This window comes from Leptinotarsa decemlineata, unplaced genomic scaffold, assembly GCF_025532065.1.
Source record: "Leptinotarsa decemlineata unplaced genomic scaffold, Ldec_3_MD MMD2_P_RNA_scaffold_2, whole genome shotgun sequence".
NCBI classification, from domain to species: domain Eukaryota; kingdom Metazoa; phylum Arthropoda; class Insecta; order Coleoptera; family Chrysomelidae; genus Leptinotarsa; species Leptinotarsa decemlineata.
The window spans coordinates 14275313-14297009 of record NW_027412529.1 but is presented as its reverse complement, the minus strand read 5'-3'; the positions used below and the strand labels follow the sequence as shown (position 1 = coordinate 14297009).

The 21697-nt window shown below is 35.7% G+C and overlaps 1 protein-coding gene across 6 annotated transcripts in view; it reads left to right on the top strand.

Annotated features, from left to right (window-relative positions):
* Positions 1–21697, top strand: part of LOC111508803 (cytochrome b5 reductase 4) — a 314862-nt gene that overhangs the window by 274964 nt on the left and 18201 nt on the right. For 5 of the 6 annotated variants that reach the window (XM_074184003.1, XM_074183996.1, XM_074183986.1 and 2 more), the window contains 3 exons: positions 9220–9335; positions 9789–9950; positions 14332–15055. In XM_074184003.1, coding sequence (XP_074040104.1) covers positions 9220–9335; positions 9789–9950; positions 14332–15055 — 1002 coding nt within the window. Of the gene's footprint in view, positions 1–12; positions 220–9219; positions 9336–9788; positions 9951–14331; positions 15056–21697 lie in introns of those variants that run through there. The other variant, XM_074184007.1, reaches the window with a different exon arrangement.

Sequence of the window (21697 nt, the reverse complement as noted above, 5' to 3'; positions counted from 1 at the left end):
GAATACTTCATTCAAAGGAGAAGTATTGCCATTGGAGTACACCAAATTTCGTCAACGTGTACGTCACGGCGCAAAGGACGAGTTTGTGTTAATACTTCTGGTCGGAGGTCAACCTGAAAGGATTTTGGGTGACGGTTGAGAAACGAAAGTAGAGTGTGTCACGTCAGTTACCATTTTGTGTTGGGAATTATTTTAGTGGAAGCCTTTCCCTTAGAGGAGGTGAGTTTTTTAACCATTTGATTTCTGGAACCAATATCACAACCGAGATCACTTTCTGTAGATCTGCCGGTTTCCATTAAGCTACGGACAAGTACAGCCTTTGGTATTTTCCAAGAAGCGTGGGTCGTCCAACCATCTCGAACGTTTTTGTTCTGGTTTGGAACCTTTTGGATCCCCAAATACCGTCTTTTGCTGTCGACCAGTTTAAAAAAAAGAAAAGTCGAATTGCTCCAGTTCGACATATATCTTTCGAATCCAGGATATTTATAGTATCGCCTGACAACTGAACTGTTTCGTTTTCTAACCCTCCAGACTACATCTAGAATCTACTCGACCTCTCAGACAGCCTGTTGCTGATAACATCCAGAAAAGAAGGGACTCATTTGGTGAGGAATTTCCAATTTTTATATCGGAGTTGATTTCCACTACACAGACAACCTATTTTTGGAAACCAACTATATACCTGGTGTTTCCTTTTTGAATTATATGTGCCTACATGCATGTAACGTTTCAAAAATTATTTCCAACGTTTCAATAATTATTTTGTGTAGACGTAATGAAAGTCATATGAATTTACTTTATAACGTTGTTTTGTAAGATCCTACTGCAGCTGCAGCGGCGTCGTATTATTTCAGTTGTTGTGTTACTGGATCACATCCTTTTTGTGATGAAAACAATAACCGCTTTTTGTCTACCATATTTTGGTTTAGTCTGCAGCAACTATTAAATAATTTTCTGACTATGCATATTTTTATTTCTTGATTTTAGCAAAATCAAATCAAGTGGCGCCCCATCCAAAAAAAGGTTGTTCCACAAAATAAAAAACCCACGACCACTGCTCTCCCAATATATTGACTGCCGTTAGCAACTTGTTACCTTTTTTTGAAATTCTCTATTAGCCGTGGACTTTCCTTCGATCATCATAAAAAAATATCAGAAAGAGGTAATAATAGCACATAACATAGTTGTTCATGTAATCTAATTATTTAACTGAATTTAACTGGATATTTAATTGAATGTTAACTGCATGAATAAATTGGAAATTGGTTTATTTTAATGAGGAAGTCAACAACAAATAATATCAGTAGGAACAAATTGTTGAAACTGATCTCCACCTAGTTCCATACAATAATACAGTCCACTCTTGAAAGCGTTCCGTACATTATTCAAGATGTCCGGAGTCAGCAATTGGCATTCCCGAACAATTCTCTTTCGCAGGTCTTCTAGATTTATAGGCTTAGTAGAGTACACTTTCGACTTCAGGTGTCCCCACAGAAAGAAATCCATCGGTGTGAGATCAGCTGGCCACTCCATTGGACCCCTTCTGCCGATCCTATGCATTGTAAAACGTTCGTCCAAAAACTGTCTCAACAGAACATCAAAATGTGGAGGTGTACCATCCTGTTGGAATGTTATTTTATTTTTTACTAAATTGTAAATTTTTCTGAAATTTGAGTAATCATAGAATCTACACAGTCTTGTAATAGATTTAGTATGTGTCTTCATTGAGATTACCTTCAAGGAAGAATGGTTCAACAATATGATTACCGATAATGGCAGCCCAGACATTCAATATTTGTGGAGTTTGAGAATGTGTTTTCATCACCAAATGGGGATTCACATCACTCCAGTAACGACAATTATGTCTATTCACTTCACCATTCGACATGAAGGAACTTTCGTCTGGAAAACATTCATTGTATAATAAGTTTGGGTTATTGGTTAATTTCTCGCTGAACACCTAACAAAACTGAAGTCGACGATCAGGATAATCTTTGTTTAATTCCTGAACAAGACTTATTTTGAAAGGATGGAATTTGTAGGCTTTCAAAATCCGAAAAACACTAGTAGATAATACACCAGACGCTCTAGTTACTTGTCTGATAGATTGTCGACTATCCATATGTACATGTTCTAAAACTGCAACTTCAACTCCGTCGTTTCTGAGAGGTCGGGATACTCCAAGTTTTCTGTTGTGAACAGAACCTGAAGTTCGAAACTTATCCATTAACTGTTTAACGTATTGATGGTTCACGTTGTGGTCTGGATGATTCGTATTATAAATTCCTTCAGCGGATTTTGCACATTCATTATTTCGATAATAGGTTGCAACAATTTCTATTCTTTCTTCAGTAGACTAAACCATGTTGAAAAAGAGGGAACAAGGATGACTGAATAATAATTCGTGAAGAACTGACAGTGGCCAACTATCTACTTTTTGTTCTGCGACAATTAAATTCAAGAAAAACTATCAGTGCAGAAAAAACTAACAGTGTCGTCCATTTCAAAACAATTACTACTAATTGAATGAATTCTACAAATCTAGAAGACCTGCGACAGATAATTGTTCTTAAACAAAACTTTCAATATTCAATTTCCCAATATCTCCAATTTCAAAAAGATATACAAAAGTGATAGAGGGACAAAAAACCATTCAAATGATGTATCACTGATTTCCATATCAGAATCAGTCCCCCGAGAAATAAAAATTGACCTATTCTTTGAAATTTTCGATTACATGTCCGTTTCTGACTTACAGGGGGAGGCCAAGTTTTCGTTGGAACACCCTGTATATCTATCATTGACGATATTGAAATATAAAATATTGCCGATTGAATATAATATGTATTTGGATTTTTCATTCTGATAATGAAGTTCTGGGTAGATTCAATTAGACCCTTCCTTGTATTATGAAAATATGAATTTGCAGCAATTAAATCCTTCGAACAAAGAGAAAGACTGTGCAAGTACAAATGAAATGATCATTATTGAGTAACGCAATTTGAATTAACAGCCCAGATTTTTTTTAATCATAATTGAAATTCTACACATTTAATCTCTGGAATGGCGCTCAATTTGAATAATAAAATCAATATGTTGCCGCAGGCAACCAAACAACACTCCACCCGTAATAAAGTTCACCTCTGGTTTTATTTTTTACAAAATTTGATTGAGATATTCCGGCGCTCTAGATCCTCTCAAATTAAAGCACCATACGTAGATGTCATTAACTGTCCAAATTCACGAAATAGAGTTTATAATCAGGTTCATCAATATAATTTATTGGGTTGACAATTTATTATATTATCATCAGTTGAACATGTAGGTATATTTGTGAAAATTTTCATAGTACCGTTGCAAACTTGTATCACTTACTTACTTCAAATGATTACATTTTTTTCCATGGATTTACATTGAACGTAGGGTTTGTCAAAAATATTTTCAGTAAAACTAAGACACGATGGGAAAGAAAGATTACATGTACTAGACGATTCTGTCTGTGGGAAAGGTGAAGATATATCTTCTTACAAAGACGCCATATATGTAGTCAACAGAGAAGTCAAATTACTAATCATGACTGCCATTGTGTAGATCTTTCTAAGAGAAGATGTTGACTCTTCTAATGGCGGTCGAAGACAAAGCATGGCTTTGTAACACCCCATCTTTGAGAACCTCGTTTATCGTCGATATTCTTTGAAGTTGTGGGGTCTACAACACTACAAGTGAAACACATCGGGTGGAAAAGTTACACAAATAGATTTTACAAATTTTCAATTCCATAAAATTTTTCAAAAGTATATGCAACAAATTTCTAAGAGCATAGACTGCACAAAATTGCAGAAATAATTGTCAATGATGGGCGCGTATATAAACACATGGAAATAATCTAGGAATATTGACTAGTTTTCGTTGGAATTTGAAATTTTTGTTTTTTTTTTGTTGTGAAAAAGATTCGGATATTTCTACACATTAATGAGTCCATTTTCCTAGTTTGGTACAAATAATCAATAAAATATAATAATTTTCACTCAAATATTTCTAATGAAACTTGAAGGTATTCAAAACGGCTCGACATCTTCTGGACATACTTGAAATTGAATTATCTAAATTATCTGCCAGGCGGCTTGAAATGTCTCAAACAGCTCTAGGCGAATCTTAAAGTTGTCACGGCCTCTCATTATTCTTCTCTGGAGCATATCACATGCATGATCTACTTGGTTAGGATCTGGTGATTGTGCAGGCCATGGTAATACGTCAATTCCATTACCTTGCAGAAATTGGTTAGTCGACCTACCCACTTGTGGTTGTGCTTCAGAATGAAATTGCCAACAACTGCTCCGGTGTATGGTACGACAATAGATTGGAGTATTTGACGAACATAACTTTGGGCGTTTGAAAATCTTTCTCATAAAACGAGGCAGTTCTTCCTCCATAACTTATCCTGCCCTATACCAGAATAGTTCTTCCCCCGTAAGAATGCACTTCCTGAACATTTGCCATTCTTGATTCATTGCCTGGTCTTCTTCAGACCCTAACCCATCTTGAATTCAGATAGAGCTCAAATCGAGATTCATCTTAGAATGAATAACGCATAACCCTATGCCCTATCATTTCACACGATATGCTCCTCAACCCACAGTATACGATTGACTCGATTGCCTCTGTTAGTAGGTTGCCGGACTTCAATCCGTCCTCACGCAATCGATTCATCACCGATCGAGAAGAAACATTCACGTTGTGGACCTGTTGGATTTGCATTTGGTGATCTTTTGCCATTGCGGAAGAATTTTTTCTCGCAGATAGTTCTATAGTTTTTCACTCTCACATATCCTATGGAACCCTGCTGTGGGGTAACTCCACTCAGGCTATACGAGCATTTCGACTGCAGAAGAGAGCACTGAGAATCATCGATGGAGCACGTTTTGATGAATCATGCAAGCAAATTTTCATCAAACATAAGATAATGGCACTACCTTGTATTTACATATATCAAACTCTCATTGAAATTCATAAAAATAAAGAAATGTTCAAGCTGAACTCTGATTTTCACAGCTATCCAACACGCAGTGGCTGCCAGCTGCGACCACTAAAGTTGAGATTGAAATCATCATATTCTAATACATTGAATCTCAGCCTCTACAATAAAATTGATATGAATGCAAGATGTCTTGGTTTGCATGCGTTCAAGACAGTTATTAAAAAAGCACTCATTGATAACTGTTTTTATTCCGTTAGTGAATGAAATGCTGATGCCCCCATCGCATATATTTTTTTTTTATATATATATATTTTATTTCTTTACATAATTGTATATTTTTTGTCTTTGTCTACTGCGAATAAGTATGTGTTTATATAAATCACGGGATGTTTCAACACTCTTTGTGAATTGACGTACTACCCATGTATATTGTACATATCGTAGTCAATAAAGCATTTCTTTCTTTCTTTCTTTCTTTCTTTCTTTAAAGAATGGTCTTGCGCTGAGTTAGTTTTGCGATGCCTGCCATTAAGCCTTTCGATACGTTTTCTGTTTAATGATACCGTAAGTTTGGTAGGGATATCACCTAACTCGTTCGCATTTCTACTTGTAGCATCCCTACATTTCATCACACGATGAATGGATGATGCCTTTCTGCCATTATTTAAACACTATTAAATTGCATGCAAATAATTTCAATCGAAAGTTGAAACTGAATTGACCATTGTTACCCGTGTTTAATACGCAGCATCATTATTATTCTTCACCAATTATTACACAAACCAAAAGACCATATGTGAAAACAATCGAAATATGCAACAATACAGATTCCATTTCTGCTGAGATCAGCAAATATCTCTAAAGTTCCAGTAGTTTACATGCAGGATAATACGTATGGTAGGATAATACGTATATATGGATCTAGGTATATGGTTTGTATTGAAATGTAGTTCACATTTGATGTGCACGTTGGTAAATATTCAAGTTTTGATAACATGCCCTATTCACTTAATGTAAAAAAATATTTCCTACGTGCAGTACTTTTTGTTGGATTGTAGTGTGTTTATTGTTTCATTCCCAAATTGATACATATGGTTTTCAAGGTATTTGCATATTGTTTTTTTGAAAAAAATACAAACACTGCAGGAAAATCCTTAAGGCGCTTTAAGAGCGGTGCCTGTGCGAAAGTAGCGATTTACGTAGAATTTGAATCGCTGTACATTAAATTCATTTGGAAAAACGTACTCAGGAAGTTTATTCCACATAATAATAGGGGAGCCCAAGCGGTGATTTCGGAATTTACTGAAGCGCGGCAGATTAATATACAGGGGGATATCTTCTACCCGGTCAAGTACCTCCACCAAATATGAGTCCCATATATATGGTCGCCTGTGAGGAATGAAGGATCAGATCACTAAAAAAAAATTAATCATCAGAAATTCTCGAGAGCGTCAGATTGAAGTAGGGTGAGTTAATTACCTGCTGAAAAGTGTATATTCCAGTAATCTGACAATTTGAGAGTGACGTAAAGATAGGGGAGGGCAGCAAAGTTGTAAAAAAATAACGTCATTTCGACATTCTGGAGCGTAGCTAATTTTTTTTTTCATTTTGAAGGAAACAATTCAAGGATAACGAAAAATATACAATCTGACGATTTCCGCAAGCCGAAATAACAAAAATTCGTCGATAAAGTTCAATGCGTGCAGCTGTGTGATACCTATATTTCCCTCTACGAGTTTCTATTCCTCTATTCTCTATTCACTTTTTCTCTATCTATTACTCTATCACTCCGTCCCCACTCTGAATTCTGTTGCCATGACGCCATCACAGCTGATCACAGAGACTCGTTCGTGACGAAGATGAAGATGATGATTAATTAATCAATTGATTGATGGATGTAGCCGTTACTACGTGGTAGAAAATCATAATGAAGAAAAGAGAAATTTAACTTTCTTTGTTATTTACCACTTTAATTTGTAACTAACGTTTCTGCAGTTTCGTCGTATACGGAAATTTTCAAACGTATACAATATATAAGGACATTTTCAAACTTATACAATATATAAGTTTGAACATTTGAAAACTGCAGTAACGTTAGTAACAAATAAAAGTGGTAAAAAACATAGAAAGTTTCATTTCTCTTTTCTTCATCAATTAATCAATTGATGAAGAAATTATATTTTTTTGAGCATTTTTCAAAAATTATTTTCCTATAGATACAATTATTCTACTTAAAAAACATACACAACATCCTATTTCTGAAGCTTTTCAATTAATTGAGTTCAATGAATTGAAAAAAATAAAAAGAAATATTGTTTTTGTCAGATTGATAGAATCCCTCTATATAATCGTCAGATTATGAGACAGCACGTCTAAAACATAAAGATAAACCATATATATCTTAATCTGACGCGCTGAAATATTTTAAAATGGCGAATTTTTTTTGCACATTATAATAGTGGCCGCGAGTTCACGTCAGATCGAAATCGTCAGATTATCGAATGAGAGCTTTTTTTTGTTGCACTTAACACCTCCTTAGAAAATCTGACGCACTCGAATAATTTTTTTTCTTCTCACTTTTAACCCTTACGTACAACCACCCACGTTATGCACCATCAGATCAACATACCAACATCATTAAAAATACGTAGGACATTGATGCTATCAATATCTGACGCGCTCGAGTATGTCCATGCAACAGTATTTTTTTACACATTAAAAAATCTATAGCCGCTTTCCCCACCGATGAAAAAGTATATATTATTTAAGATTTTTTTCTTCTTATCATCTAAGCTTTGCAAACTGATATATCTCAATGATGCTCGAGTAAATCCCCATTTTGCATCGTGGGCTCCCCTGCTATAAACACAGTTCTTCAAATTAAAGAGTTCTCAAACAGTGAAGTTCGAGGTATACTGAATTGAACCTCAAAAATATTAGCAGCCACAGTCAGTTGCGTATTTCTGAAATATACCGATTCTGGTGGAATCAAATGTGCTGAGTCACTTGAACACCTCCGGTGAAATAATCTGTGGTCTCCAACCTTTCATCGAAGTTCGAGACTATCTAGTTTGCAAGTGATGCTGGATGGAATTCAGCAGCTGCAGGGTATGCTTAGGGGTGGAGCTTCTTACATTAGAAAAATGCTTCAAAGAAGGTCTGATCTGAGCTTTATAAAGCATCAAAAGTTGCTGAGGTATGTACAGTTTTCTGGTTAGGAACAGTGTTATGTTCTGTAATGGATATGATGAACTCAAAACACAGAATACACTAAGTAATAACTCAGTGATGGTTAAATACACCCAGGATTGAGACTTACCCCTTTCTCGTTTTTGCTGTTGGAGCCAAACTGCTTCAGGGAAACTATTATGGCAAAGTAGGGAGGGATCAAGGAGTTTTAGGAGAAGCAGTTTTGAAGAAAACTTATTTGAACAAAAAGAGCAATTCACACATTAGTCTATGCAATAAAATCACCAGCGCGTATCTTATTTCTTTTCCGATCCAGCCGTTCCGAATATTTCTAATTTCAAAACTAACTACTCAACTAAGTAAATTTATTCTATCAAACCGAAAGCGGTGTTGCCGAAACTTAAATTAATTTTCCTCGAATATATACATGCCTAAAAAAACAGTATTCCAAGCTTTTGAGAAGCTTCCTTTGCAATTTCAGCGACATCATTTTGCCAAGACATATTGATATCCATTTTAACCCCCAACAAACTTATCGAACCAGAAAACGGAATTGTCTGTACTGATATTATTATATCCGGTTCGGAGACATTGATTTTTTGGATTTGAACCTGTTTACTTTCACCCCAATTCGAAATCACCTATAGATTCTCATTGAGATATGCAACCTCCTGCTGCCGGTGAAGATATGCAGCCGATGTCTGGAATCCAAATAGAATGACGAGACAAGTGTGCTGTAGTCAGCAAATCAATATATTGGATTCTTCGTTATTTCTCAATAAGTCGTTGATGTAAAATGAAAAGGGAGTTAGAGACAATATAGATCCCTGGGGAACACCTTTGTTGATGGTTAAAGTATTTGAGAGATGTCCATTGAAGGCCACTTGCAAGAAACGTTTTTTTACAAAAAAAAAAAACATTATTATTGTATTTTGGTTGAAAATTCATTTTAAAAAATTGTTGAATGAAATAAGATTTTTTGTAGTTTTATCACCATAAAAAACATTTCTTCAATCGATGGATATTATATTTGAAAATAATTATTGTTACAGGAAATCCTCGGAATAAATGTGCCCTCCAACCAGGACATTCCCTTATGGATTGGATCCGTCTTGGAGCCTCCGGGAAAGATCTTACAGGTGTCGGTTCTCAAGCAGGACGTCTTTCGGTGAGTAATGTAGAATATTAAACTTTCAGTATGAACACGTGTTTGTGACCTAAAGTCTTCGAGAATTTGAAAATACTATTTTCTGATGATCAATATAAGAAATGAAGAAAATATAGTTGAAACTTTCTATATTATTTACCACTTTCATTTGTAACTCACGTTACTGTAGTTTCATCCTATACTATACATTTTCAAACTTTTTCATCAATGTTTGAAAACGTTCTTACAGGACGAAATTGCAGTAACTTTAGTTGCAAATAAAAGTGATAAAAACATAGAAAATTTCAATTATCTTTTCTTTATTATGATTTCTCACCACGTAGTAACGGCTACATCCATCAATTTCAATGTAAGGAATGTTATTTGATGTTACTGCAGTTCTGATACTTGATTTCGACTGATTGTGTTTTCCAGAAAAATTTCACTGATTCATCAAAGCAAATTAATTTTCAGGTGACAAAAAGCGAATTAGCAAAGCATAATAAGATAAACGATATCTGGTTGGCTATACGGGGGAGAGTATACAACGTCACTGCATACATACCATTCCATCCAGGAGGTCCTGACGAACTCATGAAAGCAGCAGGAGTTGATGCCACAAAGCTATTCGACCAGGTAAATCTAGTGTTCAATTCGCAACTTGATATTAATAATGATAATAATAATGATACCGCAGTGGCGTGATGGGTGTAGAGGTTCCACACAAGGTGCAGGGCCTTCCACGAGACATCTGATACCCTAAGGTCTCTTTGACAACAAGGGCTTCACGTCTCTTGCTCCTATACGGGAGCGTTTATCACTCCTACCTACAGTTTATTCACACCAGGAACCTTTTTAGTTCCTGGCTTCTTGAGCTCAGTCGTGGAATGGACCGCACGGGAGCTGTCACCACATACCTTCCCTACCGTCGATACAAACCTCAACGATAGAAACGTCAACGATCATGAATGGTTGCGAAATCTACGTTGAGCAACTTGCAGACTTCCACCCAACTTTTTAGGTCTTCATTTCAGTCCTTATAAATGTCGAGACTTTCATTCAAAAGAGCGGATCAGTTGCAGACATCACTAATCATCAGCTCCACATCGTAATCTGCTATGATGAATAGTGTGAAGCGTCAACTAAGGAGAGCCATTCTCACTTTTTGTGTGGAAGCTCCCACTCATCCCGTGCTCATGACGGCTCCTGCTTTTCGTCTGAAAGCTCCATTGGACTTGGTATCAGCATGTCCAATATATACTGCCTCAGCCTGTACTGATGGACCATCAAGGGTAATTTTACGGTATTGACGAGACTTCAGTCCTACGCTTTGGGAATATTGAATCCGTTGTAGGAAATGAGAAGTGCCGAATTCATTAGAACTATTCATTTACACCCCTGATCCTCATACAAGCTAAAAAGCCTGATGTAGTTCTTCTCGACCATCACAGCAAGACGATATTCGGTGCGGAGTTTTCAGTGTCTGTGATTTTCGCTTTGAACTTCACAAACTTTATCCAGATTTGTTGAGATGTTTTTTCTGATTTTTTTTAGTTATTGGTGGTAAGTTGCTCTCTCCATTCTCGAATTTCAAAATCATGTCGGCTTGCCACATGAAGGCAGATATCTAGGCTTTACAAATGCAGAAGGCTGATATTCTTGGTTCATTGCGTCTGCTTATCGTGTTGGCGTTGGCGATATCCCAATCACTTGACGTGGGCATGTCTCGCCTATGTAGTCTCAGTCTATATCCATCGACATAACGCGGCCCTAAGAGTGGTTATTTACTACCTACAATAATTTTACGGGAATTTTAGATCCATTGTAGTGGATGAGAATTACCAAGTTCATTGGAACTGATTATTTCCACTCTTAGTCTAGAAGAAGATTATGAACCAAGTGTAGTTTTCCTCTAACATCACAGCAAAGCAATATTCTTTTTGGAGTTTTCAGATTCGGGTCAGGCGAATATCCTTGAAAAAAAACCAAAGGAAAATCGATATTTTCTTTTCAAATTCCGCAGACTCTATCCAGACCACTCTGTTAATATGGTTGTATCTCGGTGGAATATGCTCTCCCTATTAAGGCAGACAAACGTATTTATACTTACGTATTTTGAAGGTTAATCATTGGGTTAACTGCGAGCAAATTCTGCAGAAATGCTTCATCGAAAGGTTGGTTTCAGTTGATGCTGGAGTCAACTCACAAGATCTTTTTTTCGAAAAACAAGCAACTAGAAAATTATTCCCAAACTACTTCGGAGAATCCAAAACTCCGACAGTTGAAGCAATTGCGAAGAAAACCGGAGCTGAGACTCCAAAAAAGCAGCAATCAGTGGCGAAAGTGTATTTGTCAAATGAGGTGGAAGAGCTGGAGAAACAAACAGGTGTTATTAGTTCACCAAGGTTTGATTGGATCCAACAACTGAACTCCATGACAGTTATTTCCTACACTCCGGCCATGTCGAACACAATGGTGGAGGGATTCCTCCAGATGCAAATAAAGCAATAATGATAGGAATTACCAATGTCGAGACTATTTTACGAAAATGTGGGCATATCTCACCTATGCGGTCTTAGTCTATATCCATCCATATAATGCGACCCTAAGAGTGTCTAATTTCTTCCTACGGTACTTTTACGGAGATTTTAGATCCGTTGTGGCGGATGAAAAATTCCAAATTCATTGGAACTTTCATCATTTCGGACTTCCATTGTCTAATATAATATAAATTGATTTGAAAACCCTGAAAAAACAATCAAAAAATTCATAAGATTAACCGAAAATAACAATTTTATTAAACAAAAAACTGAAATTACAAGCAACAACCAAGTAAATAAAAATAAAAATTGAAATATTAATAAAAGCTGAAAAATAAAAATTAAAAATTATTATTAACAAAAATGAAAAATAAAAATTAAAAGATTTCAAACCAAGTTATGTCACGACGTTTCGATTGTTAGTATCCACAATCGTCATCAGGTGATAACTGTTATCACCCGAGTTATCACCCAACTCTCTTGAGTTTGTGAGATATTCTCTTTTCACAAGTTGAAATAAAAATTCCCCACTTTCTGAATGCTTTGTTTGTAACTCGTCAGATTCGACTTATGAAGTATGTCTGCAAAATTCAATGTCATATAACAGTTTTTTCAATTCTATTGATAGGCAGGCAATGCCTGTTGTCAAACATAAGTTTGAGGTGGGCATGAGGTAGGTAGAATGAGTTTATTAGTGTGCTTTTCAAACCTCATATATCAGAATCGAATCACACTCCAACACGTCATCTACATTATCAAGTGTATTTGCATTTATATAGATTTTAACTGAGTTGATGATTTCACTCCCATTCATTTTTGATTCGAAAATGCTAACTCCATATCTGAATCAATATTGTGATTGAACTGCGCGTCTTTCACGTAAAGATAATTGTCAGGGGTTTTGAGTTCCCTCAGAAAGGTTGACGAGTAGATAGTGAAGAGCAATGGGTGATAAGCAATGAGAGCACCCTCTCTTTCAGTTTTAGGTCATCCACCCCGTGAATCTATCCAAACTTGTTGCTTTCTATCAAACTCAACCAAACAAATCCAACGAAGCTGTTCACCAGAAGTAATGTCAAAAATGAAACTCTTCTATCAAGGCCGGAATTTTCTTGTGAAGAATAATCCACTTCTTGGTTGACGAAACCATGGTAAAGTTTCCTCAATCCAGTGAGTATCTGCTGAGCTATTAGTCTTATATTACCTTCATCAATGGATGAGCTATATCAATATGTGGTTTGGAAAGTATGTCTTCTGTGACATATTTCAGGAAGGCGTCCTCCCATAGCTGCAGAATATTAACTGCACTAACAACCAGAAGATGCTCTTCTGACCTTCTCAGGTAAACTGTACTTTCCAGCCCGGAATGTGTGGCTCTGGAATTATACCTGTGGGTAATTTTCTGGAAATTTGTCTACGGCAGCCATGATGGCATCCCGAAGAGATTCTTTGGTCAGCTATACCACACGATACATTAGATTCGGTCATTCATTCGGAGCGCCTCCATTTTGGGTTTTTCGTATTCTGAACGTGAATATTTGCTGTTCTCCTCTCCTGGCGCAGATTCTGCTTCTGCTCCTCAATAATTTGGTGAAGAGTTGGAGTCGTTTGATCGATGTCTCTTCTGTAGTCTCAAGGTCGGATTCTTTGATTACCTCCTGATCTAGGAAGAGTCTCACGGGTAGCTAGCTGCAGATACCCCAAAGTTCTTGTAGTGACTCTAAGTGGGGTCACACTCATGAATGCTATTAGAACGGATATAGGATATGACTCTTACCTCTACGGGCATACGGCATGGGTATTTTACCGCATCCCGCGTGTCCATGCATGATCTTAAACCTTCCTTAGTCCTGAAGGATGGTATATTCCATTCCGAATTCCATGCTTTCAAAATGGAATTCGAGATGAAGGAATGAGCTATCTCAAGAGAGGATGAAAGTATCCTATACCATCTGGATTTCGGAAAGAATTGTGCCTTACTTGTTGTGGAATAAGTCATCACCAAAATTTTATGCAGAAAACACTCATCTCGAAGTAACTACCAGCACAAACTCCAGCAGATGTGGTCATCGGAAGTCTTGGAGAAAAAAACAGTTGTTGCTACAACTGTGATTGGGTTTTCTTCCGTCTGTGATGTCTGTTTATTCTCGGCAATCTTGGTTACCTTAGTCTCCTTATTATGACACTCGGTGAGGGGACTACACATTGATTAAGGATGCTGAACAAGCTCTGACTAGCAACTCCATTTTACAATAAAATGTGATCAGGAATGTAACATCAGAAATGAATTTATTCATGATTGAAAACTTACGATAATACACTATAATAAAAATATATGAATGGAGCATACAGATCGTAAAGCATAGAATAACTTGAATGAACGACCTCTTTTCTTCTATTTTCAATGTGAAACCTGCTTTAACTGACATTTTGACAGTTACCTGATCTCAATCACTTATGTCAAACGTATTTTGTAGGTTCATCCTTGGGTTAACTACGAGCAAATTCTGCAGAAATGCTTCATCGGTAGGTTGGTTTCAATTGATCCTGGAATCAACTCGCAAGATCTTTTCTTCGGAAAACAAGCAACTAAAAAATCATTCCCAAACAACTTCGGAGAATCCAAAACTCCGACAGTTGAAGCAGTTCCGAAGAAAACTGGAGCTGAGACTCCAAAAAAGCAGCAATCAGTGGCGAAAGTGGATTTGTCAAATGCTGAAGATGAGCTGGAGGAACAAACAGATGTTGTTAGTTTACCAAGGTTTGATTGGATCCAACAACTGAACTCCATAACAGTTATTTTCTACACTCCGGCCTTCTCGAACCCAATGGTGGAGGTGATCCCTCCAGATGCAAATAAAGCAATAATGATAGTAATTTCCAATGACGAGACTATTTTTAGGAATGAAATTGTTTTTTACGAAAATGTAGTTTGGCCTTGTTTTATTAGGGTGACATGTGAAACAGGAAAGGTTGAAGTGATTTTTACGAAATGCGAAGATGCGATTTGGAGTAACTACGGGGTTCTGAGACAGCAAAGTGAAAGTGTCGAGGCTGTGACTGGTGCGAGATACAACCATGTGTTTAGCGATAGGATAACAGTGAACCATAATATCTATCTAATCAAGTTGAATCGGACTGATGGAAGGAAAATCGTGGTGCCAATTGGAAAGCATGTTAGAGCGTTTGCTAACATTGATGGTGAGTAGAATTTGAGATGAATATTTCAGTAATGATTATTGTTTTTGGGATCTTGTTAATGGATAGATGCTATAACTTTGCATGAATGTATTTTCTCATCAACTTGGAAAATTTGTACGACCCAGATCTGTTCTGTTCTTATAATAAAAATACAATGGATCGAGCTCATTGTGTTCTCAGGAACTCAAAGTTCTCAACTGTGTTTGAAATATATCTTTTACTTACAGCTTTATCCTTGATTATTTTCTTTGGTGCAATTTATCTATCAGAAATATTTTTTCCCTGACAGAACAAACATTCTATAACCTCTCACAAGCAAGACAAGGCGACCAGTTTTCTTGTCTACATTATACAGCGTGACTCACGGTCGATGGTAGGTTAGACGTTTCTGGAAAACGCAAAGCATGATTTTTCTGAAAATTTCACCTCTCACATTTCCTTACCTGTTCTATCGATCTGAAATATTTTCAGCATTGCGGCATTGCCACTTCTATCAAAAAGTCCTAGCAATTATATTTTTTTGAATGAAACACTCCGTATATTGATACATTTTTGGAATCGCTCTAGTATTTTAATACTTTTTTGTTAATAATGTCCTATACCTATCTCTATCTGTTTTCGAGATAAAAAATTAATTTTGCTAAATATGGTCCAAAACATAGCCTTAATTGAAATTAAGTACATCAGTAGTCTCAATTCATGAAAAGTTGATATTTTGACGATAGTTTGGACAAACTCGAAATATTCAAATAACACCAAAAAATCGACTCCATATCATACGGGGCGTGCTAAAATTACTATTATTTCCATTGTGCATAAAAGTAGTCGAAAGTTCATTTTTTGAAATGAAACCCCCTGTATATTACTCAGTAAATTGAAAGATGGTGAAAAATGCTTCAAGATGATATACATGTCCCTATACCTAAATCGTCAAGTTTTCTTAATGAAGCCGTTTTTGTGGAAAAATAGTTATTCACGTTTCACCTACAAGTGTTGAAAGTGGATTTTTATTTTGTGAGTGGGGATTATTGCAAAACGAGCATCAGCAAGTGGAGCAAACTCACGAGCAGAATAAAATCACTTTTAACAAATGTATCATACACATTTTTTGTTTAACGTTACTGCTGATAATAAATAATATTATAGGGTCCATAGGATTTGAACACACGATCTTTGGATTAGAAGGCATATGTTACAACTACATACGCCAACTCACGTTATTTTAAGGAGGATTATTAGTTAGTCATAAAGGACTTTCTACAGTTGGACTGAATACTACTTCGTCATCGTCAGTAACTTCACAGGGATTTAATATTACCAATAGCACGAACTGCATGTGTGAACTTTTCTAAATGATTTTTTGGTAGGTGTTCTGATTGGAGTGTTTCTATCGAAGAGATTTTCAATAACAGCTGTACAAAAAATAATTTTTAAAGAATTTGATTTCTAGGTAGCCGTGGAAATATCAACCTTATGACAGTTTGGTGACTTTTATTAGTAATTGATAAATGGTTATTGACGGTGTACAGTACTCCAGTGCCTACCAAAGAAGAATTGCGACGGCGAATAGTGCGGAGTATTGAATCTGGATCCCCAGGAAATTGAAAAAGCAACCACAAGCCGCGTACAAAAAAACATTTTAAAGTGTTTAGAATGTAATGGACAATATTTTCAGCATTTATTGTGAAAATGTTATATTTTGTTTACAATTTTGTTATTTTGAATCATCCTATTCTGTTATTGTCTGTACTTTCACATGTTTTAGCCCACAAAATCTTACTTTTTACCTAGAAATGACTGATTTTTGGTACAGTTGTTCCCTGGAAACTTTGAGTCATAGTTAAGGAAATTATTTTGTAACCTTACAAACTTCCTCTCGTTCATTGGTGTTAATTTAGGATACATTTGGTTGAATTTTTCACACGTTCTGACAATGATTTGATCACTTTGTTCATGTGTATAATAAATAATTTCATAACAACTTCGTTTGAATAATCGATATTTGCATTCATTTTGGAAGATGATTCGAAACACCGTCGATAACTCTTTGTAAATTACTTATAAAAGTAACCGAACAGCTATAAGCTTGATAATTCCACTGCTACCTAAATCCAAATTCTAAAAAAAAATAATGATTCTAGAAGCAGCGATTTTATTGAGAAAATTTGACGATTTAGGTATAGGGATATGATATATCATTTTGAAGCATTTTTCACCATCTTTCAATTTACCGAGTAATATACAGGGGGTTTCATTTGAAAAAATGAATTTTCGACTACTTTTATGCACAATGGAAATAATAGTAATTTTAGCACGCCCTGCATGATATGGAGTAGATTTTATGGTGGTATTTGAATATTTCGAGTTTTTCCAAACTATCATCAAAATATCAACTTTTCATGAATTGAGAGTACTGATGTACCTACTTAATTTCAATTAAGGCTATGTTTTGGACCATATTTAGCACAATTTATTTTTTATCTCGAAAACAGATAGAGATAGGTATAGGACATTATCAACAAAAAAGTATTGAAATACCAGAGTTATTCCAAAAATGTATTAATATACGGGGTGTTCCATTCAAAAAAATAAAGTTGCTAGGACTTTTTGATGGAAGTGGCAACGCCGCAATGCTGAAAATATTTTAGATCGCTAGAACAGGTAAGGAAATGTGAGAGGTGGAATTTTCAGAAAAATCATGCTTTGCGTTTTCCAGAAACGTTTAACCTACCATCAACCATGAGTCACGCTGTATATATGATCACCAAACGGCTCACAAAAAAGTACGAGAACCTAACGACGCCACACTTTAGTTAAGGTGTAGTCGATTCACAAGGATTCATTGAAAAGATTAAATATGTGATAGGTAGATGATATATTTTTCAATTTAGACACAAAAGGGAGTAAGGTAGATTTTGCATTATATCTCAACAACAGATCCCCAACTATAAAGTTCACGTATAAAAATGAAAATAACGAAAAGTCAAAGTCTTGTCCATATACTTATAACGTTTTCCGTAGATGAAAATAGTACGACATCGTATCCTTTCATCATTCATAGTCGATAATATAATAAGGAAAGAACATTTGAAAATTGTCTTCGTGAATCCCCGATTTTTTTAAAAAGACGATGACTCAAAGTTTATAGTTTTTCCTTATGAATCATAACACACTTATGGCTAGGTCCGAATTTTCGAAAACTAAGACATAAAAGTGGCTTTCAAAACTTCTCATTCGCTCCAAAAAGTGTTGGGAAATCCAATAGAAAATAATTGTTCCTCTTTTTACAACCGTCATTACTTGAGGTGATGGTGTATATAAATAGGCATATCTTGGTTGTGTAAATTCAGTTTTTAAAATCTCCAGATTATCCTTACTTGGTTGAAAATATGCTTGTCGAGAGACAGTGTTTTTGTTCTGGTGTGGAAAATAAAAATGAATATAAAATTCCAAGAATGAAATATTGAAGGATATATAAAATTACAAAATATAAATAAGAGGTAGCGACAATGTATTGGGTTAAAATCGCATACGTGGACATCCATATATGCAGATAAAAAATCACAAACAGTTATTTTTCAATAATTATTTCAAGTGTATTGAACCGAGAAATCAAAACTCAAGTACATTTCTGAATAAATTAGCATTAACACTTCTCCTTATACAGGGGGTTTATTAAACATGTGACAAAACATTCCTTGGGGTATTCTAAGGATATTTTGTTCTTTGAGCGCTTTGTTTCGAAAATTTGAGGCGAAAAAGAATTTCGACAACAACAATTTTGATTATTTCGAAATTATTAACGAAATAAAAGTATAGCGTACTACACTGGCTATAGTGAGTAATAAAAAATCTAACAACTCTGTTGGTATAGTTCAAGTAAACGATATAGTGCAACCTACCTTCCAACAGCTCCCCTTTAATGAAATCTAAAGAAATGAACTTTAAACGTTCAAGCCAGTCTCGAAAATACCTACACAGTAGGTTGAATGGACTGACGCCTGTCAGAGAACCACTACTCCCCTGGCTAATACCACAAGTGTGTTGGATTATATCCGACAGGCGTCAGTTCAGGAATCTTCACAGAAAATTTCCTGCATATACAATTGGTAATACAACTGGAAGAATCGACCTTCAATTTTGGAACGGGCACACTTGCAGACCGGTTTCGGGCTCATTAGCCACTCATCAGTGCAAGATAATGGCCGTCATCGACCTAAAGTCAATAATATTCCATAATTGAGAATCAGAATTCTTTCAGAGTATTTCATTCCTCTTCCTAAGCTGGAGCGAACAACAAAATGTCACTCCATCTAGTGGACGAGGTACTAACCAACTGCATATCCAAAATTTGCTCGATTTCTCTGAATAAGGAAGAAAAACTTTCTTATTAGTCAGTGGGCTATGCTTGAAGACTGGCAGTGAACAAATCTAAAGAAATGAACTTTAAACGTTCAAGCCAGTCAATAATTATTTCTGGTTATATAAGAATCACAATAACTAATAACTATACAATAAATATTTCGGTTATATAGGGGAGTGGGAAAGTAGGGATTCAAATAACAGGGTGATAATTGAAAACATTTCTGAATACTACTTACTCACATATATAAACAATCGATCGCTTGAAAAACACTTCACTAATTTTCTTCGAAAGCTTTTGATAATTCCTCTTCCATATTCTCTGTAAATCAATAATGAATGTATTTCCACCATTAATATGGAAATGTCCAATCTCCATATAGTCTTTTTCAACTAAAATTACTTTTTTAATCCTTTTCTGCCAGTCTTCGTTGGTAATATTGAATACTTCTTCTTTAATCAGCTCTTTTATCTTCTTATGAAATTTTCGAAAATTACGCTTGATAGTTTCCACAAATCAACTGGATGGGATTGAAAACACAAAAATAGGTGGAGTTTCAGTATGGTGTGTCCATACTTTTCAGCAATACTCTCAAGGGCATACACATTTTTAAATGTTTTTGTCTGTAAAACTTCAAGTAGTTGGTTTTTGGTATAATAATCTTCAAAATACAAATTGATATCCATTGGAAAACTTTGTATTTTATCTTTCCTCGAATTTTTATTCGGTACTTTGATGAGCTGTCGCGAATGAGGAAGCGTTGTCAAGAACTATTACACTATTCGCATCCAAATTAGTGATCAATGTGTTTCCAAACCATTCCTCAAAAATATTGGCTTCCATTTTCTTATGATAGTCAACATTGCAGCCCTCGAGTTTTTTTTCACATAATTTCAAAGAATTCGTCACCTTTCCTCCGCAATGCACAATGATTAGTCGCGATCCTTTGTTTGCAGGCATGTAACACACCAAGTTTCGTCCAAATAGAAAATGTGCCGTTGTTCCTATCTGTTCTAAATATTTATTACGCAATTCCACTATTATTCTGCTTTCCATAACTGCTTGACGTTTGTTTATTATTTTAAATCTAAATCCTAGTTTCTTTATCCAATTATAAAGAGTTTTTTCACAGCAGCTCATGTTATGGCCGGAAGTATTCAATTTCTTCCCACCCCCAAGTATGCCCACTGACTATGTGTCGATTTCTTCCTTATAATTTCAGTTGTAGGTATCTCATTGCTTTTATAACAGTCGTATATCGTTTTTTTCAATGATTTTATTAGATACACATCTAAAGGTTCTCTTCATTCCGTATCACATCGCGTCTTGCGTTCATAAGGTTTGTTTTTGACTATTTTACGTATAGTTGAAAAAGGAATTTCGATCAAATCTGATGCTGCTTGTTTGTTTCCCTCGAAATCAAATTTGAGATGTAGATTCTTATATACGTTGAAACGTACTCTCTGTGTTTCAATATTCAAATGCATCCGTATCTTATTCACTGGTATCTTTTTTTCGCATTGTTCACTATCGCTATTGAAATGATTACACAGAAAAAAGTCTGCGTTGTTATCACACTCGTGTACACCAAGTGTACAGTCCACGTGGACTAGTTGGCAGCGGCTTTATTTCTTTGTATTGGTTTTTTGGCCTTTGAGCTCGCCGACAGCTTTAACTATTCATAATACCGGTTACTTCGACTACACCTATCAACATTTCGATTACTACAAACGGCTGCAGACATTCTATTTGAACAGTATGTCCTGGTGGTTTTGAAAGAGTCCGGGAGTCGATAAGGAAAAGATGGGATTCTGGTATTCGAGCGGGGGGTAGTCATTTTCAACAGATCTTGTAGATTATTATTGACAATTTACCTAGTCCAGATACAGGTATCAGTACACCAAACTAGCTGAGTCAACAGAAACACGCTTTGAGCAATTCACCTGATTTAGGTACAGGTATTAGCACACCTATTTATCAATATAAATATGCTTTACATAGCCGTAATATCCAGTCATCGGAGATAACTCAGATAAACCTCTGAAGAGGCAGGTTCTCACGCCAGCAAAACGTCAGGAAGAAATTCCAAAAATTGGCGGCTTTCAACCCGAAAACTAGTGACACTATTAACTGTTCATCATCTGTTAATTTTCTAGGACTTTGCATGTATGAAAATTTATCGATATATGAACATATCAAGATTTCACGCAAACGAATATCTCCCACAACTGAAATACTTTTTCATAATTAGAAATTTTGTGATTGGAATTTTCATAATG